General features: G+C 47.4%; 1 protein-coding gene across 6 annotated transcripts in view; it reads left to right on the plus strand.

Moving 5' to 3' along the window:
- The window catches only part of ZBTB47 (zinc finger and BTB domain containing 47), a 296,077-nt gene that overhangs the window by 252,150 nt on the left and 25,544 nt on the right, over window positions 1-18,383 (plus strand). For all 6 annotated transcript variants that reach the window (XM_085628788.1, XM_085628787.1, XM_085628792.1 and 3 more), the window contains one exon: window positions 14,901-15,045. In XM_085628788.1, the coding sequence (XP_085484914.1) occupies window positions 14,901-15,045 (145 nt within the window). The remainder of the gene's footprint in view (window positions 1-14,900; window positions 15,046-18,383) is intronic.

The raw sequence follows: 18,383 nt of genomic DNA on the forward strand, positions 1-18,383 counted from the left end.
GACAAACGAGGAGATCACATTGAACCACTGCATTCTTAAAGACTGCATGTCTTTGGACAAAGCAGATAGTATACCTTGGCTAGCGTATGTTAGAGCGGCATGCGCTAGGCTAGGTCGCCCGGATATGTACTCTTCTCCACAGAACCTTAAAAAAGAAGATGTAAAGTGGGTCAAGCAGCACTTTCGAAATATGTTGGAAGCTGAGAGGGAAACGGTTGAGCTTTGTAAACCAATGGTAAGATCACTTTACCAACTTTCGTCGTCTTTGGCCATGGAACCTTATTTAAAATATGTTACTAAACCATATCATCGTTTTCTACTTACAAGGTTCAGGTTCAATCTGATACATCTTGTGCTTGGCTCGTATACAAAGTGGGGTATCCCAGAAGAATCCCCACCCTGCTCCTGCGATTTTTTCTCTACACAGGATACCCTGCACCTAGTGATGCTTTGTGATCATTATCTGGTGGCCCGCAAAAAATTTCTTTTTCCTATTCTGAAAGACTTAAATTTTGCGCAGGTACGGCCGGCTCTATTATATTTACAGATGTTGAACTCGGTACAGGTTACATATGGTGTAGCGTGTTTTTTGGTAGCAGCCGCTAGACAAAAGAAAATTAGTCTGGCCACAAAGATCAATCACCAAACCTGACATTTGTAAATTTGGCACTCCTCATTTTTATTGATATGTTCCTTTTATTTTAGGATTTGCAATCACTTTTTAAATCCGTTTTACTGAATTTTTAATGTTATTTTATGTATTTTGTATTGCTTTTATGGTTTTTAGTAACCGAATAAAGTTCTTTGACTGACTGACTGACTGAATAATGAGCTGGTGGTCCCTATGGTCTGGGTGGATTGGGAGGCATGTTGTGCACTGACCGGGAGATTGACCGCCAACTGCAACCTTTGAATAATACACTTTAAATATTTGCATCAGCTGTATTACACCCATGTGCAACTGATGAGGTTTGGTATAAGGGAAGATGCAAGGTGCGTCAGATGTGGGGTTGAAGGGGCGAACTTTGTACACCTGGCCTGGAGATGTGCTGCTATTCATAACTTTTGGCTGAATGTTACTCGGGTATTATCAGATATGGCAATGGAAACGGTTGAATGTACGCTAGAACTCTGTTTGTTGGGGTTAGTAAAGAAGATAAAACCTAGCAATAGATGCATAGCTGCTATTTCTACCCTGTTCGCAAAACGTGCCGTTGCAATGCATTGCGGGGGGGGTGTGAAGTGTGGAGAGGGAAGTGTGCCAACTCTGGTAAGATGGATCAAAGACCTGGTTTATCGTAAAGAATAAATGGGCATTTATGCTGAAGAGCTGCCAGAGGCGTCCAGACCTAGGGACTTTTAGTCACCATTGACTGCATACTTGTTGGAACATCCTTACATGGTATAAAATGCTTATGGATAATTGGCATTTTTAACCCCTTCCCTGCTCATGACGGAACCACTCCGTCATGAGCCACGGGTGCCGTGTGCTCATGACGGAGTGGTTCCGTCATGCTGCGGCCGTTGGCGGCCGCTCCGCCCACGCGGCGCTAATTCCCCGCCTGTGCGGGCGATTAGCGCCCTGGGCGGAGTCATGACGGAACCACTCCGTCATGAGCACAGCTCAACCGTGACTCATGACGGAGTGGTTCCGTCATGAGCACGGCGCCACCGCAGTGCCCCCAAACCCCCCCCCCCAGCGCCGCGGCGGTATTCCCGCTGCGGCGAAGGGGTTAATGATTGTAATGTTTACAGGTCTTCTGAGTGTAAATAATCACGCATGTGATGTGAATATTGCTCTTCACACCTAGTTGTCTATTTCAAGTTGCAACAAGGTGGCTGGGATAAAAGCCTGTATCATTTGTATTATCCTGTTTTGCGGCAGCTTGCACACCTGTGCACGCTGCTATATGTAATTTGATAATGCAAAAAAATAAAATAATGATTGGCGGGGTGTTCTATCCATGCAGTTTTAGAAGTGACGGGATGAAATGATGGGGGAGGGAGTGGAAATGCATTGTTAGGTGCTTTTCCTATGCACATTAGGATAGGAAATCACAGTATTAGTCCTTCTGGCTACTCCAAGATTTCCCCCCTATCCAACTTCCCCTTCAGTGCTAATAATGTATCCACTTCTGTCAGGGTCTGCGTAAAGAAGGAGATGGCTTTTCCTAGATCACCTATTTCCTCCCTGAACGACATCATCTGCATCTCTTTAGATGCAGCCTTTATAGGTTGATTTGTATGTGGGCTTTGATCACTTGATAGTGGGTCACTAGTAAAAGGGGGCTCTTTTAGCAGGAGCAAAGCTGAAAACCTATTTATACACTATAGCCATGAGTGGAAATATTTGGGTATCACCCCGCCTAATTCTAGGAGCTGGTTCAGCTGTGTGGGCCAGCAATATTAGAGGGTTTGCCGTTAGTTTTATTACTTGCAGACACTCCAGATTCCTCTGCTTTTTTCACACTGGAGAGTGGTTTGGTTAAATATGACTTTATGGGTTTTGGGTTTAGTTGAACATCAAACAGCCCTTTTATCTTTTTCGACCAGCAAACCCTCCACTTCCTCAACTAGAACCTCACTATCATTGAGGGTACAGTTTTCAGCAGCATGTTTTGCTTTTCTGATTTCCCCAAAATCAACAGTCTTGCAGGGGACGATCAGGGCAAAGATAATCAGGCAAATATTTATGAACCGACTGTATTATGTAAGTCACCCGCCTTAGAAAAAAAACAAAAAAGTTCGGTGCCACTCTGTATCTAAAAAATTAACATTTAGAAACACTAGAAGAATACAATTGGTCACACTGTGAAAACTTCTAGCTCTAAGGATACTTCATAATCCTTTTAGCTGGAACTAGATACAAGTATTAGTCTGGGGTTTCAGGGCATATAATAGTAGCGAGGCATTCTACCCTTGATGTAAGCAGAGCCAATAGTAAGTATCTTCATCGAGAATGTGCACCAAGTTATAATAATTGGCCAACTAAGAAACAGGAGCAAATGCCGGAAATGGACACCAGTTTTGAGTTATAACAGTACCTTTTCTAGTAGGCCCAAGATGGGTGGCCCACCCTCTTTCCAGGCATTGACAGGCGCAGGACGGGCCCGCCCTTGGCCCGTGCACCACACGCACATGTCCACTGAAGAGGGAAGTACAACAGCGCTTTCGAACGTGTTGGGGGTTAATGACACCTCCCACTTCCTGATGCTGTGACAGAACTTCCAAGCACAGTCTGTTGGGGGCTGTAGTCCCCGGTCTCACTGGATCAAAGTTCGTGGTAAAATGCAGTAGGAAGTGCAGCGGCACTTTGGAGCATGTTTGGGGATAATGATACCTCCCCCCCCTTCCTGATGCTGTGACAGCACTTCCAAGTGCAGGGTCCATTGGGGGCTGTACTCCCTGGTCTTACTGGCCCAAACTTCGTGGTCCCGCGCAGCGGGAAGTGTGACGGTGCTTTTGAGCGCTTTGGGGGTTAATGAAACCTCCCCTCTTCCTGATGCTGTGACAGCGCTTCCAAGTACAGGGTCCGTTGCGGGCTGTAAACCCCGGTCTCACAGGCCGAAAGTTCATGGTAACAGTATGATTACTAAAACAATTGAATGAATGCTGATTTTAAGAAAAGTCAACACATGCGAGCCACTTATTTATTTTATGATCTTGTATAGCGCTGAATCACCCCGAGGGGTATCTCTGCGCTTGTAATGAGCCTACTGCATCGGCGAGCTGGTTAAAAGAGGTGGGTTTGGAGGAGTTTTCTGAAATGAAAGATGGTTGTACAATCCCGGAGATGTTGCGGTAGTTCATTCCAGAAAACCGGACCCAAATAAGAAAAGGCTTTACCGCCGCTCCGCGATTATTTAATTCTGGGAATAGAAAGTAACCGTTTAGAACCTGACCTAAGAGAGCGTAAGGGCATGTAGTTATTAATTTTGCTAGAAAGCTAGGACGGAGCGAGGCCGTTTAAGGCCTTGAAAACGATACAGCCTATCTTAAAATTCACTCTTTTCCTTACTGGAAGCCAGTGAAGCTGAGTCAATAGGGGCACAGAGGGAGTCCTGAGCGGGGCTCCCGTGACTAGGCGAGCCGCAGTATTGTGCACAACCTGCAGTTTATTTAAGGAAGCTTCATTGGTCGAAAGAAGCAGAGCATTACAATAATCAATTCTGCTCAAGATCAAAGCCTGTATCAATGTTTTCCTGGACGCAAGAGGAAGTAAGGGAAAGATTCTCCTGAGTAAACCCAAAACGTAATAGCAGGTGCCAATCATGGAGTTGACGTGGGCGTCTAAATTGAGCCTTTGATCAATTTTAACACCAAGATTTTTGATCACTTCTTTGGGAGTTGGGCTGTATCCAACTCCTCAGGCCACCATTTAGGGGACCAACAGATGGCGGCGCCACCAAACAGCATAATTTCCGATTTTTCAGAATTTAGTTGAAGGAAATTACTTTGCATCCATGAGGGAATAGCCATCATACCCTTGAAAAAAATTTGTTGGATGTCGGGTCTATTTTTGTCGAAGGTGAGGAGGAGTTGGGTATCATCTCCATAGGAGATGGGATTGAAGCCTAAACTTCTCATAAGTTTCGCCAGAGGGGTCACATAGATATTAAATAAGGTAGGGCTCAAACATGAGCCCTGGGGGACTCCCCTGGTATCGGGCAGATTTAAAAGGGCCCAGGGTGACTGTCTGCGTTCTATTAGTCAGGAAATCAGTCAGCCATTTCAGAGCGAGTCCCTGAACTCCTAAATCCTGTAGCCTCTCCAACAGAATCTGGTGGGAGATAGTATCAAATGCTGCTGAAAGGTCAAGCAGCACCAAAAGTGCTGCTTGACCGTTGTCTAATGCCAGCCTGATATTATCAGTCACCTCTACCAAGGCAGTCTCTGTACTATGTTTGGCCCGAAAGCCCGATTGAGAGACATCAAGAGAGTGGGTGGATTCAACAAACATTGATAGGTGTTTATTAATGTGTCTTTCTATAAGCTTACCCTGTAGGGGAAGCAAAGAGATGGGGCGGTAATTAGACAACTCAGAAGTGTGAATCTTAAGGTTTTTGCGGATGGGAATGATTTGAGCATGCTTCCATTCCGATGGGAGACTACCAGAGCTCAAGGAACTATTGAGAATGGTGCAAATGGGTAGTGCAAGTTGGACCGAGAATTTAGAGGATACTTTAGGAGGAATAATATCAAGAGGAGAGCCTGATTTGGTACAATTTAAAAGAGATATAACTTTGGCAACAGGGGGAAAAGTGTGTAGTTGAGAGTGTGTATTTATATAATTGGAATAGTCTACAATAGGAAGGGAGGAGGAGGAATTTACCAATATGATCTTCTGGTAAATATTTTCAACTTTCTGCACAAAGGAAATATTATCACATAGAGATTGCGAAAAAGTGTCGGTAGTTTCACACGCTTTCGGACTAGTGAAAGTTTTCAAAATTTGAAAAAGCATCCTCGAGTTACTTCCAGCTTGATCTAGTAAAGATGAAATGTGAGTTTTACGGGCCTTTTAAATATTTTTATGATATGTGGTCAAGGCGATCCTATAACTAACTTTGTTTTGCTCATTATGAGAGAGTCTCCATACACGACATAAGCTCTTTTCATGTCGCAAAGCAGAAGAGTACCAGTCTGTAGGAGTGGTTTTCAAAGGGTTAGATTGTAGCTTCATGGGAGCTGCCTTGTCAAGGACATTAGAAATAATTGAATTGAAGTGGAGGAGTTGTTGTTCAACATTATAGGATATAGTTTCTCTATCCCAGGAGAGCAACTCACTACGCAACTCTGTGAGTTGCGTAGTACTGGCAGGGTTCAAACTCTGCACCCAAAATCACCTGTACTCTGCCGAAACACCCTGTCAGTACCTTGCAGTTATGAGGTAACCTCCACAGAATTGTATTAACGTTGTGAACCCATTTTCCCAAATCATATTAAACATGGCATTCCTAATTCTGTGTGGATTAATGCTTCTACTTAACACATGCTCTCAGTAAATGGGAGAGGGGTGGAAGTTGTGAAGGGTTTCAAACGACAGGTGAGGCTGGTTGGCTGGCAGGGTGAGTGGTCTATGCTCCCTCAGTGCCATAGAATGGTGTAGGTGTTTGTGCCTGATGACCCTGCCAGATTTTGGCAGGACCTTTGTGCTAAGAGGTGCAATACCTAAAATTATAGGTTACATTTCTAAGACAACTCTCAATAAGCCACAGCCCAGCTACAGGAGTGAGATTTGAAATGAATGCAGTTCATAATTGTCAAAAGGTAAGCTAAAGAGAGATAGGTCTTTAAGCACAGGATTGATAGTAGCTAAGAGTTAAAAACTTTTGACACTTTGTTTTTGATCCTATGCATATATTTTATACAATGACACAACCTGATTATGTTTACATGACACTATCCGTAAGGAATGAAAAATCCAGTTCTGCCTCAATCTTTGGCAAGTTGTAACCAAAGGCTAACCTATTTCGAATACCCTGATTGGAACGGCATATCCTCAAGCATGTGGAATTTAGTATAGAACAATTTAATGTTTAAACTTTGTTTTCAACCTCATGGGATCAACAGGATTTTCAATTGGGATCTTCCAGAGATTTGGCGAAAAGTGAAGTAGCTCAAAACAGTTACATGAACCTATGAACAACTTGGACCAAAGAAAGTCTTTCAAAATTATAAAAGTATCCAGCCGTTTGGCATGGGCAGAACAATGAAGTCATATTTTGAGACAAGAAGTGCGCCCCAAAGATGTCACTAATCAATGTTTGGAAATTATATTTGTAAACTTGAACATGGGCAAACATTACTATGAATGATGAATTATTCTAACTGCATGTCCATCCACAATATGCACAGACGTGGGAATGGCAGAGGGCCGCGCAAGATGGCCACACCCTAGAGGAGCTCCTAGTATGCCACTCTGACATTCCCAGCTCAGTGAGCCCAGAGGGATAGACGAGGGCGCAGGGAGAGGCGTGGTGCTCCGGATCCTCCTGTAAGCAGTGGTGCCTCCTCAGAGGAGCAGAGAGTTCCTACAGGCAAATTTGGGGCATTTAGCTGCGGTGGGCCCACGGCACAAAATGGTGGTGGCAGCCATGATGCTATGTGACTCGGCTGGCACCCGCATATGGAAATGAGGGGCATTGCCCGCACAGTGAGCAATTGGAGGGCAGTCAGGGGTGCTTGGAGTGCAACGGTAGCCTAAGATTTTCTCGCCTATAGCGGGGCCCCCCCCAGAAGTGCAGGGGGTTCCGACCGATGACTTGGGGACTCTGCTCATGGCGCATAATTGAGGTGGCAGCAACAGTGAGGCAGGACTCAGTCGGTGACTGAGTGGGGTGATAATGGAGGGGGCCCACAGCGTGCCGCCGGCAGTGCCCAGTGGGGTGGCCCAGACCCCGGGCATCGCCACGTTCAGCGCACCATATTGCCGTGATAGGTGGTAGAAGAAGGGCTTCCTCCCCACATGAGTGCAGCCTCGGTGGCAGCCTGCAGGAGGAGGCCTGGCGGTGACGTTGAGCCCATTGGGGGGCTTGGGCCATGGGTTCTGAATGGGGCTGCCCCCAGGGGAAGTGTTGGACCTGAGGGACAAGTGAGTGAAATTTCTTAATGTGGCTGCTAGGGCCCAGAACTCTTGTGACCCACCGTGAGTGACTGGTTGGGGTCCAGTGTTTCTGGGAAGCGAACTATCCTCGCCTGTGCGACTTCGAATGATGATAGACCAGTGAGAGACCACTGCTGCTACGGGGGTGCCCCCCCTGTGCTTAGGCCTTTGCTGTGCTCCTGACTGGTTAGTGGCTGGGGGAAAATCGAATGTGGGTCCCCAAACATTGTGCCTGGGACCGCCTTTGCTGGGTCCAGCACCCCTCCATTTGTAGGGTGCCCTATTGGTGCAATTTATGCCTGAGTGAGATATTCCATTTACCCCTGGTGGGGGTACTTTAGCCTGAGTATGGTCTCCTTTGAGATAGGGCACACTAGAATGCTCCAAGGGTCCACGGTGGGCCCTAGATCTGGCCCAGCTTCTGCACCACTGCAGGATGACCTATCAGAATGGGCAGCGGAGATAGCTGGGGTCCTGCTGCCGAGGCATCAGCAGACATCACACTGGCTCAAATTCAGGAGGCCATCAACAAATCCAGAGACTCCCTGGAGCAAAAGATTGAATAACTTGTGGTGGACTAGGGGATCCTTCGCAACGATTACTGTTAGTTGAGAGCAAGGGTGGTGGAAACTAAGCTTCCCATGACCAACAGTTTGTGGACATATGTTGGACCATATGCTAATTTTACAGAGAGGTTAGAAGGTCCAACATGTGTCCATGAACCTGTGTGGGTTTACAAACACTGACAGGCTAAAAAGAATTGGTTGGTCACCAGTGACGAGTTGTGCGAAGGGTATTGCCAAAGGCATGGCCATGCATCCAACCCATGCTGTGCACAGCAAAAAAGCCATGTGCAGCAAGAGTTGACAAACCTCCTTTGTGCACTGCTAAAGGCCGTGCGCAGCAACATTTTTTATTTTTTTTTATTTTTTTTGCGGTTTAAGACAACGGTTTCATTTTTTATTAAACATAACACACACTCAAGGCAATGAGAGTCCGAGATAGCAGCGTGCTCTTCCCAGGACGGGGAACAACATACAGTGTCCAAAACGATTCTGGTCCAGAAGCGGTGAAGGGGGGCAATGGGAAAAAAAAGCATGGAACACACATTACACACTACCGCAGAATGCGCAGCTAGGGGGTCAAAGCAATATCGACCTCTAATGGCAAAGGAGGGGCGCAGATACGGCCTCGATATAAATTCCACGGACCCCATACCCTACTCCATTTCCCTGGCTTACCTCTCGCCACATACACCGTCTTTTCCCTAAACATACACCAGTCCATATTCTCCTTCCATACATCAACCGTGGGCGGCCTCGGGGAGCCCCATAGCTGTGCAATGTTACGCTTAGCCACCATATACCCCAAGGTCACCCACTGCGTCTGTGCCGCATTGCAATCATTCGGTTCCCAGACATTCAACAAACATCTCCTAGCCTCTGGCAACAGGGCCACGTGCGTGACCCCCTCCAGTACAGTATGGAGACCGTTCCAGAATCGCACAATCTCCGGACATTCCCACAATATATGAAGGAACGTGCCCGGCAGGCCACATCCACGCTTACACAATCCATCCATTGAATAACCCATACGCAGCAAACCGGGCCCTGTGACATACACTCTATGGAGGATCTTCAGCTGTACACACCGGAGGCGGGCCGGGATCGCCACCTCCTTCGGGGAGGCCACCGCCGACACCCAGTCCTCATCATCCAACTCTAAGCCATCGCCTGTCCATGCCTCTCTCAGACGGAGCAGCAAGTCCGCGCGATCGTTGATGAGTTTCTTGTAAATCAAAGAAATAGTGCTGTCGGGCACATAGCCATCCAACACTCTATCCTCCAGTGGAGAATACTCTGGGATGGCAGCAGCGTCCAGAAAAACCGAACACAGCGCATGGTGGACTTGAGCATATCGGAAATACTCTTTCTCGTTCAATTTATATTCCTTTTTAAGCATTTCAAACGTTTTGAAAGCTCCCTTCACCCAAAGATCACCCACCTTACATATACCAATCATGTCCCATTTCTCAAAGCCTTTCGATCTCCACAAACAGCCCAACCGCCCAGAGGCATACAGCGGCGTCGCCCGAGTCAAGCAATCCCTCCACCCCATCGCAGCATTCGCCGCGTGCCACACACGCACCGCCACCCGCGTGGGTCCCGTCAGCCGCGTGTCCGGGGTCACCGAGTACAGCGCCCTATTATAATCCCCACCTGGAAGCAGGAATTTATCCATCTCGAACGCCGGGTTTAAGGCAGGACCATATATCCCGTGGTTCACAGCCGCCAACTGAGACGCCCAATAGTATCGTTTGATATCAGGGAGTGCAACCCCCCCATCGTACCAAGGAAGCATTAACTTGGCGAGAGCAATCCGCGGCCGCCCGTCCCAAAACAGTTGACGCTGAAGACCCTCAACCTCCCGGAAATAGCGGGCCGGTACGACATCCAGAGTATTTTGCAAGGCGTACAAAAAGCGAGGCAGCGACATCATTTTGAACAATGCCGCCCGTCCAAGCGGTGAAAGTGGCAGTCGTCGCCATCTTGCGACGTCGGCCTTCAGCCGCTGGAGGGGAGGGAGAAGGTTTCGCTCATAGCGGACCGCGGGATCCAGTGAGATAAAGATTCCCAAATATTTGAACCCCAGTCTTGCGGCAGGAGGGGGGCTTCCCCGGAGAGGACGTAGACGCACGATTTGGCCCAGTTGATAACCAGGCCGGAGTTACGGCCAAAGGAAGTCAACACGTCCACCAATACCATTAGTGACTGTCGGGGGGAAGTGAGATATAGAAGGATGTCGTCCGCGTAAAGGGAGACACGGTCTTCGAATTCCGGCGTCCATCTAATGCCTCGCAACGACGGCTCCCAACGCAGCCAGGCGGCGAGAGGCTCCAAAGAAAGCGCAAAGAGAAGGGGTGATAGCGGACATCCCTGTCGCGTACCCCTCCCCAGTGCGAAGGGAGCCGACACCCCACCATTCACCACCACCTGAGCCAGTGGGTCAGCGTATAACAATTTTACCCAACCAATAAACTCAGGGCCGAATCCAAATTTTGCCAAAACGGCCCAAATATATGGCCACTCCAAAGTGTCGAACGCCATAGTAGCATCTAGAGATGCCAAGATGGCCGGCTCCCGTATAAACTCGGCTCTAGCCAGCACACCGTGTAACCGCCTCAAATTTAGGGCGGTATTCCGATGGGGTATAAAACCGGACTGATCCTGATGAATCAAGTCGCCCGCGACCCGAACCAGTCGGTTAGCCAACACCTTAGCCAGAATTTTGGGTTCTGCGTTCAACAGCGAAATGGGCCTATAGGAGGCGCAGCGGTCTCGCGGCTTCCCATCTTTGTGTATCACCACTATGGTGGCGAGGCGTTGGTCAGGGGGAAGGAAGCCCGCCGCACGTGCCGCCGAAAACATGTCACGAAGATACGGCGCTATCTTATCAGGACGTAACTTATATAGTTCAATGGGAAGACCATTAGGACCACCCGCCTTACCAGACGCGATCGAGCGAATGGCCAAAGCAATCTCATCCGACGACAACTTCGCCTCCGTCAATGTTGCATCCGCCTCCGATAAGGTTGGCAGTGCGATGTCACGAAGCAACAGATGAGAATCCTCCTCCGAACGCACGGAAACCGGAGAGTATACCCCGCGGAAGTGATCCGCGAAGCAGTCAACAATCTCAACAGGGTCAGTCACACGAACTCCATCCATTCTCTCCACAACGGGCACCACCCTGCACGCTCTCTCCTTCTTATCCAACCAAGCAATCAACTTCCCGGCCTTATCCCCCACGTCATACAGACGCCCTTGCTGTTCTCTATACATCCCTTTAGCAGCTTCCGTGACTAGCGCTCTATAATCTGACTGTTTGAGGCTGAGAACATGCAATTTCTCATCAGTAACTCCACGCTCCAAGTCCTCCTCCATTTCAGCTATTTCAGTCTCCAGGCGAACCACCTCAGCTCTCTCGCACCTCTTAGAATGGGAGATAAGAGACAAGGCCTGCCCCCTGACCACCACCTTATAAGCCTCCCATAGGGAGACGGCCGACGACACCGACCCCACATTATCAGTGAAGTAGTGATCAGTGGACTTGACCAACTCCGCGCGGATCTTAGGGTTACGAAGATACCAGGGGCCAATAGGTGCCACTCTTCCCTCTGTGCCAGGGTCAACCCTCAGTTGCAACCATATAGGGGAATGGTCAGAAATACCTCTGGCTACGTGACGCACCTCCCCAATCATCCCCGCTTGGGTCGCCGGCATGAGCATATAGTCGAGTCTCGAGAGACTCCCATGGGCCCCCGAGTGAAAGGTATACTGCGCTTGTCCCGGGTGCATCATTCTCCAGCAATCTACCAGTCCCAAAGTGTCCAAAAAACTCCCCAACCAGGCCTGAGCCCTAGGGAGATCCCTGGGGGGGTGACGGTCCTCCAATCCAGAGACCACGGCATTAAAGTCTCCACCCAGCACCAAATCCCCCCCAGGAAGCCCCAGAACCAAACGCCCCAAGTCAGCAAATGTAGTCGTCTGCAACCCCGGGGGCACATACACAGCCACCAGTGAGATGGTTCTACCCTCCCATCTTCCCACCAGTGCCACATATCGCCCCCTATCATCGTGAAGCACCTCGTCCACTGCCAGTGGGAGGGAGGTCCTAACTAAGATGCCCACTCCCCTAGAGCCAGAAGTGAAGCCAGAGTGAGCGGCCAGGCGATAGCCCCTCCTATTTAGGGCCTGGAAGGAGTTCCCAACCAAATGTGTCTCCTGCAGGAAAACGATGTCGGGCGAGAGCCGCTTCAAGAACTGTAACACCACCCCGCGCTTGATCCTGTCCCCCAGACCATTCACATTCCACGAAAGGATTCGCAATCCCCTATCCCCCATCCCGCTCCCGCACATGAATCCCACATCCCGGAGAGCACAACCCGGAGAAATCAGCAAACAACTTCACATTGCCCTGCGAAACGAAAAAACAACAACCATCCCCAACAACCCCCCTCCCCCACAGACCCAAAACCACAACTCCCCCCTCCCTGCACCCCTGCTTGAGCCCGAACAGCCCCCCCAACTTGCAGTGTGCCTGTCGCCCTAACATTTACCACAAAAGAACCCCAGAAGGAGGAAAGGACCCCAAAAAGCTCTCCGCAACCCCCAGACATTTGAAGGGCATGATGTGCCGGATTAGAGTGTAATTGAGCCACGGTGCAATGAATAGTCAATCTAGTCCATCGCCAGGAACCAAGTTCTAGTCCTGCTCCACCACATCCCGTCCGCTCTCCTCCGCCCGATCGTCTCGATCCTGTCCCCGCGGTAGGGCATCCAACCAGTCACCAACCGCCTCCGGTCGATCAAAAAAGTGGGAACGACCCTGGAACTCAACCCGCAACCTCGCAGGGAATAACATCGCGTATTTCAGCTCCATGTCCCTCAGGCGCCGCTTGACACCCAAAAATCCCAGCCGCTGTTTCTGGACCGCTTGCGTGAAGTCCGGATAAAAGCTGACATTGGAGTTCTCAAACTTCAGCGGCCCAGCCACCCGCGACGCCTGAAGGATAGCATCTCTATCCCGAAAGTTAAAAAGTCGAGCGATTATAGGCCGCGGGGGAGCACCCACTTTGGGCGCACCACCCGGAATCCTGTGGGCCCGCTCCACCGCAAAGAACTTGCTCAATCCCTTGGGCGCGAGACGGTTGATCACCAGATCCTCCACAAAAAGATCAGCAGCAGATTCCTCCGATCTTTCCGGCATTCCGATGATACGGACATTGTTCCGTCTAGCCCTGCTTTCCGAATCCTCAAGTCGACGATCAGTCTGGTCACTGGCTAGCCGCAACCGACGGACCTCCGTCTGCAGGGCGGCCACGTCCACAGTTAGGCTCGACGCCGCATGTGACAAGGAGTCGACCCGCTCGTTGGTTTTGGACAGATCTGCCCTGACCAAATTCACATCGATCAGTACCGCGTCCAACTTATGTGCCAGGGTATCAAATCGCTGACCCACAGCAGCCTTCATCTCCTCAATGGCGCCCATAACGTCCTGCAGGGTAAACTCCGACGCCGGGCCCGCCAGCTCTTTAGACCGCTCAGGCGATTTATGCAGGCCAGCGGGGGATCCCTTTAGCTGCGCGTAACGGTCCATGTTGTTGGCCTGAGCATAGGATCCCCTCCGGGTTGACTTAGATTTCGACTTGTCCCCTTCGAGTCTCGCCGCCATCGTCCGGAGGCCACCAAGGTTGGCACCCGCCAGCGCCAGGGACAGGGACCCGTTGGCTAAGTTAAGCGGACACTGCGATCGCAGGCAGGACGTCCGTGGATAGTCCGAAGATCGGGCCAGACACTCCGTTGTCCGCGCTCCTCTGAAACACCAGGGTCCCTCAGCCGATCTCAAACAGCAGACTTGAAAACGAAAGTGAAAGTGCGGGGTACGGGGCAGGTCAAGCCCTGCATGCCGCTGTTGTTCACTTCGTACCCGGGCACCTCACCAACTCGAGACCGGGACCTAGGCACCAGCAGGCCGCAAACTTCGGAGGGCAACCATTCGGGTTCCCGGCGTCCGATCAGAATTCGGAAAACGGGTGGCACCTCAGCGCGAATGCATCAGCAAAAGCCCGTCAAATTTACCAGGATTTAGTCAGGATAGACGTGGGAGGTTGCGGAGGCCCTCGAGAGCCTTAAGCCTATGCGGCCATCTTGGTTGCGCGCTAGGCTCCTCCCCCCGCAGCAACATTTGAACCACTGTAGCTGGTTTGGCTCAGGGACAGCCCGTTTAGCTGTATGCAAGGGCTAGGGCACTGGAAACATCCATTAAAATGCAGGCTTTACAACGCAATGCCTTTACAACATGGTCAATACAAGACAGGATCCATTACAACGCCTGCCATTACAATGCATATCCCTCAGTGACCAGCACCTTCCCTGAGGTAAGCACCCAGCAGTGTTAGAATAGTAATTTTCGTTGTAATGGAATATGCGTTGTAATGGTTTGCGTTCTAGTGGCATGCGTTGTAATGGAAACTGCGTTGTATTGGCCGTTTTGTAATAGTTTTTGTTGTAATGTCATACATTCCTATGGCACACTTTCATAGTAAAGTTAGGATAGACTTTCATAGAAGCTGAATGTAGTGTATAATGAAAAAAACTGAAATTCACTTAAAGTTTAATATGAAGCATTACTAACTTTGGTTAATCTTGTTACTCCCTTCCCCCATGCCAGAGGGTTACTTCGTCAGATTCAAAGCTAATCTTCATTCTTGCCTCATTCTGCTTTGTTTCAGAACTGTAACGAGCGGTTCCAGTACAAGTACCAGCTGCGGTCACACATGAGTATCCATATTGGACATAAGCAGTTTATGTGCCAGTGGTGTGGAAAGGACTTCAACATGAAGCAGTACTTTGATGAACACATGAAGACGCATACCGGTAAGAAAATACTTAACAGTTTCTACATTGTCAGTAACTCCAATTTGCCTGCTATGACAATAAGTGACATTATAGATCCTGGTTTATTATTTCATAGTAGAATGTTGCTACTGTGCTTCTTATTCACTTGGGAGGTAAACTTTGGCCTGTCTAGAGCCTTTTGTACAGATGAATCATGCAAGAAGTTCATTCAACAAGAGCGAGTCTGCCACTGAGCAACAATGTGGACTAGAGTATGCATTTGTTCCATGCATTCTTGAACACACCTGAAGACCCTTTTGAAATTCTCCAAACTGCAAACTGGACAAGATAGATGAGGAGTATGATTACGATGGTGATGATGATGATTATTAATTCATAGAAAATGTGCCCCCTGTGGTATAAATCTCACACATTGATGTAAGAATGATAAGCTCTGTTAATTGGAAGTACATTCAACCCATCACTTTTTAAAATGTATTTTATTCCGTTCAAAAAGTAGCATTCCGGTTAGGTATTTAACGCATTCTGGTTATTAGATATCACTGGCAATATTGAAGAAACGTCAATCAGATTAATATTCAAAAACAGAAAGCAGCTGAGTTATAAGTAGTTCCTTTATATCACACATGAATAGATTCAGTAAAGAAGACATTCAGAGTGTTCTCCAGTGTACAAGAGTTGCAGTGCAAGTCTCCCAATCTTGATGCTGCATAAGAAGTGTTACTCTGATTTGAAAGCCTTTTAGTGAATGTAAAACAGTAAGTACAAAGGCAGACAGAATGCAAGAAAAGTTGTTTCCAAGGTAAAGAGTTTACGCACTAATTTTATCATGTCCGCAATTAATTTCTAGTACTCTAAACCTTTTCAGAAAGTGAAAGTCTCAGGTGGTGATCCAGATGTGCATCAGTCAGTTTGTTTCTTAGTTTATTTTTTAGAACACCCATTGTGGAAAAGGAACACTCGCACACATATGTGGAGCCAAAAATGCAAAGTATTTTCTGTGTCAAGATAAAAAGAAGAGGGAATTTTTCAGAGGGCACACTTTGCCAGAAATATTCTGGTTCCTTCCCCAAGAAAGAGGACTTGAGCACAGAGCTGAATTGCATGCCAATTAGTTCCATCTCAGCTTGTGCCCTTTTCAAACCAAGAAGTTCAACAGCTTTGAGATTCCTTGCACTAACCATCCATGGGTTTTCTACAAGCCTGAGAAGTGGGGTGAGAACTCTAAACTGAGAAAAATGCCTCTTAATGTCCCCAGAAACGTCCTCCAGATAAGCACACAGATTAAGACTCAACAATATTTCCTGAGCCTTTTCAACCCTCTGGGTTAAAACCTGCAACCTGGTGAAGTGTGTGAGATAACCATCTTCCAGCTGCTCTCGGAACAGGTCAAGTTTACTTTCAAAGGAATATACAACACTCAACATTGAGGACACAAGTTTCTGTCTACCTTGAAGTTCCAGATTGAGAGTGTGGAAATGTGAGAAAATGTCACACAGAAAATGAAGCATGGTGAGCCTTTGAAGTCATACAATTCTAGGAAGGACTGTCATCTACTGATAAAAGATTTTTCAATTTCTGAAAGCAAAGTGATAAACCTTTCTAGAACTCTACCTTTGCTCAACCACCTTACTTTAGTATGCAACAACAGGTCTGCATATTCAGTTTCGGCATCCTTCAGCAATAATTTTAAAAAGTCTGTGCTTGAGTGCTTTTGCTGGAATAAAATTAACATGTCTTTCAACTTGCTTCAGAACATAATTTAGTTGTCCTTTTATTTTCATGCACAATGTTTCTTGATCGATTATGCAATGATAGTCAATCAAAGGTGAAGATGATTTTTTTTTCTTAACACTGATACAAAAGTCCTTCTCATGTCCAATCATGGACGGTACCCCATCTGTAGTGCTACTTGCAAGATTGTTAAATGTCAGGTTTTTATATTCAAAGAAATTACACAAGCTGGTCAATACACCCCCTCCTTTTGGGTGACTATGCAATAGCAAAAGGCAGAGAAGCTCTTCCTTTGGAATGATTTATTGTTCCAAATGCCTCATCCACACCATTAACTGAGCCACATCATCCACATCTGTTGACTCATCAACAGCAATGCTAAAGAAAGGGGATAATTTGACTGCATTGATTACCTGTGCCAGAACATTGTCACCCATTGACACAATTCTACGTGTGCATGTGGAATCTGACAGTTGTAATGCCCCTATTTCCTTCATAATGTTTGATTTATTTGAATAGTTGGAAAATAAAATGTCTGCTGCCGAAAGAAAACATTTATTAACCAGCTCTGCCTCTGTAAATGTTTTTTTATGTTTTGCAAGCAAATAGCATATTTGGAAGGATGCCTCCGTTACAGCCTCAGATTTTTTCATCTGGCTTTTGGGATAGAAGGGCTTGCTTCAGTAATGCCACTGTCGCAGAACATGGTTTTGAGAACATTGGGAAGTTTTCTGTGAAGTCAAAATGCAGGGTTTTAGAGTGCCACTACAGGTTATATCTTTTGAGGACATTACATATTTTCTTTTTCCCATAAAGCCTGGGACACCCTGGATTCACTCTGTATAGATCTGGGTCTTTTGCAAAACGTTGTTACTGGGCTGTATGCCATTTTTGTTGGGTTCCTTATTAATACTGCTGGAAAACAGGATTTGAGTTCACGACCCCGTCTCACGAGCGATGGCACGACCCTTCTCACTACCAATGGCACGACTCCTTCTTAGTTACAGAGCTCTGCACATAACCAACAAGGTGAATCATGAGTGCTGCTATTTGGGAGGAACATGTTTGAAAATTAAATTTTGAAATGTCCTTTTTGAATGTTCACTTCTTGCTGCATGTTTTGACATAGTTAGATGTATTCATGCATTTAAGCTTATAACTAGATATTATGGCTTCAAAAATGAAAAATCTTGGTATCACATTTCCAATGTACAGCCATCCCTTCTTGAGAGCTTTAGTGAAATGAAGTAGAACATGAGAATACCATTTTCTTAAAAAACATAAGTTCACATTTGTATAGTGCACCCACTACCTACCTCAAATTCCTTTCCCTATTCCCCAGACAGGTGAAATAGTGGCTCAGCAAAAAAGCTTGACATTTGCATTAGTGGACAGGAGTCTAGAGGCCCTGGCAGGTCACATATGACATATGGCTGCCATTTATCGCATAGTAATAAATGTACTCACCCCATCCTTCTAAAAAATTATGAGATATTTTCGGTAGGCTAAATAGACAACTTGTGCTGGCTCATGAGTAACCAACCCTTCCCTCCCCAATGAACAAGCCACAAATGCACACAATAGCATAACGTACACTTCTCTTTATCTTAGTAGACATGGCA

Source organism: Triturus cristatus, chromosome 10 (assembly GCF_964204655.1).
Source record: "Triturus cristatus chromosome 10, aTriCri1.1, whole genome shotgun sequence".
In the NCBI taxonomy this organism is placed as follows: domain Eukaryota; kingdom Metazoa; phylum Chordata; class Amphibia; order Caudata; family Salamandridae; genus Triturus; species Triturus cristatus.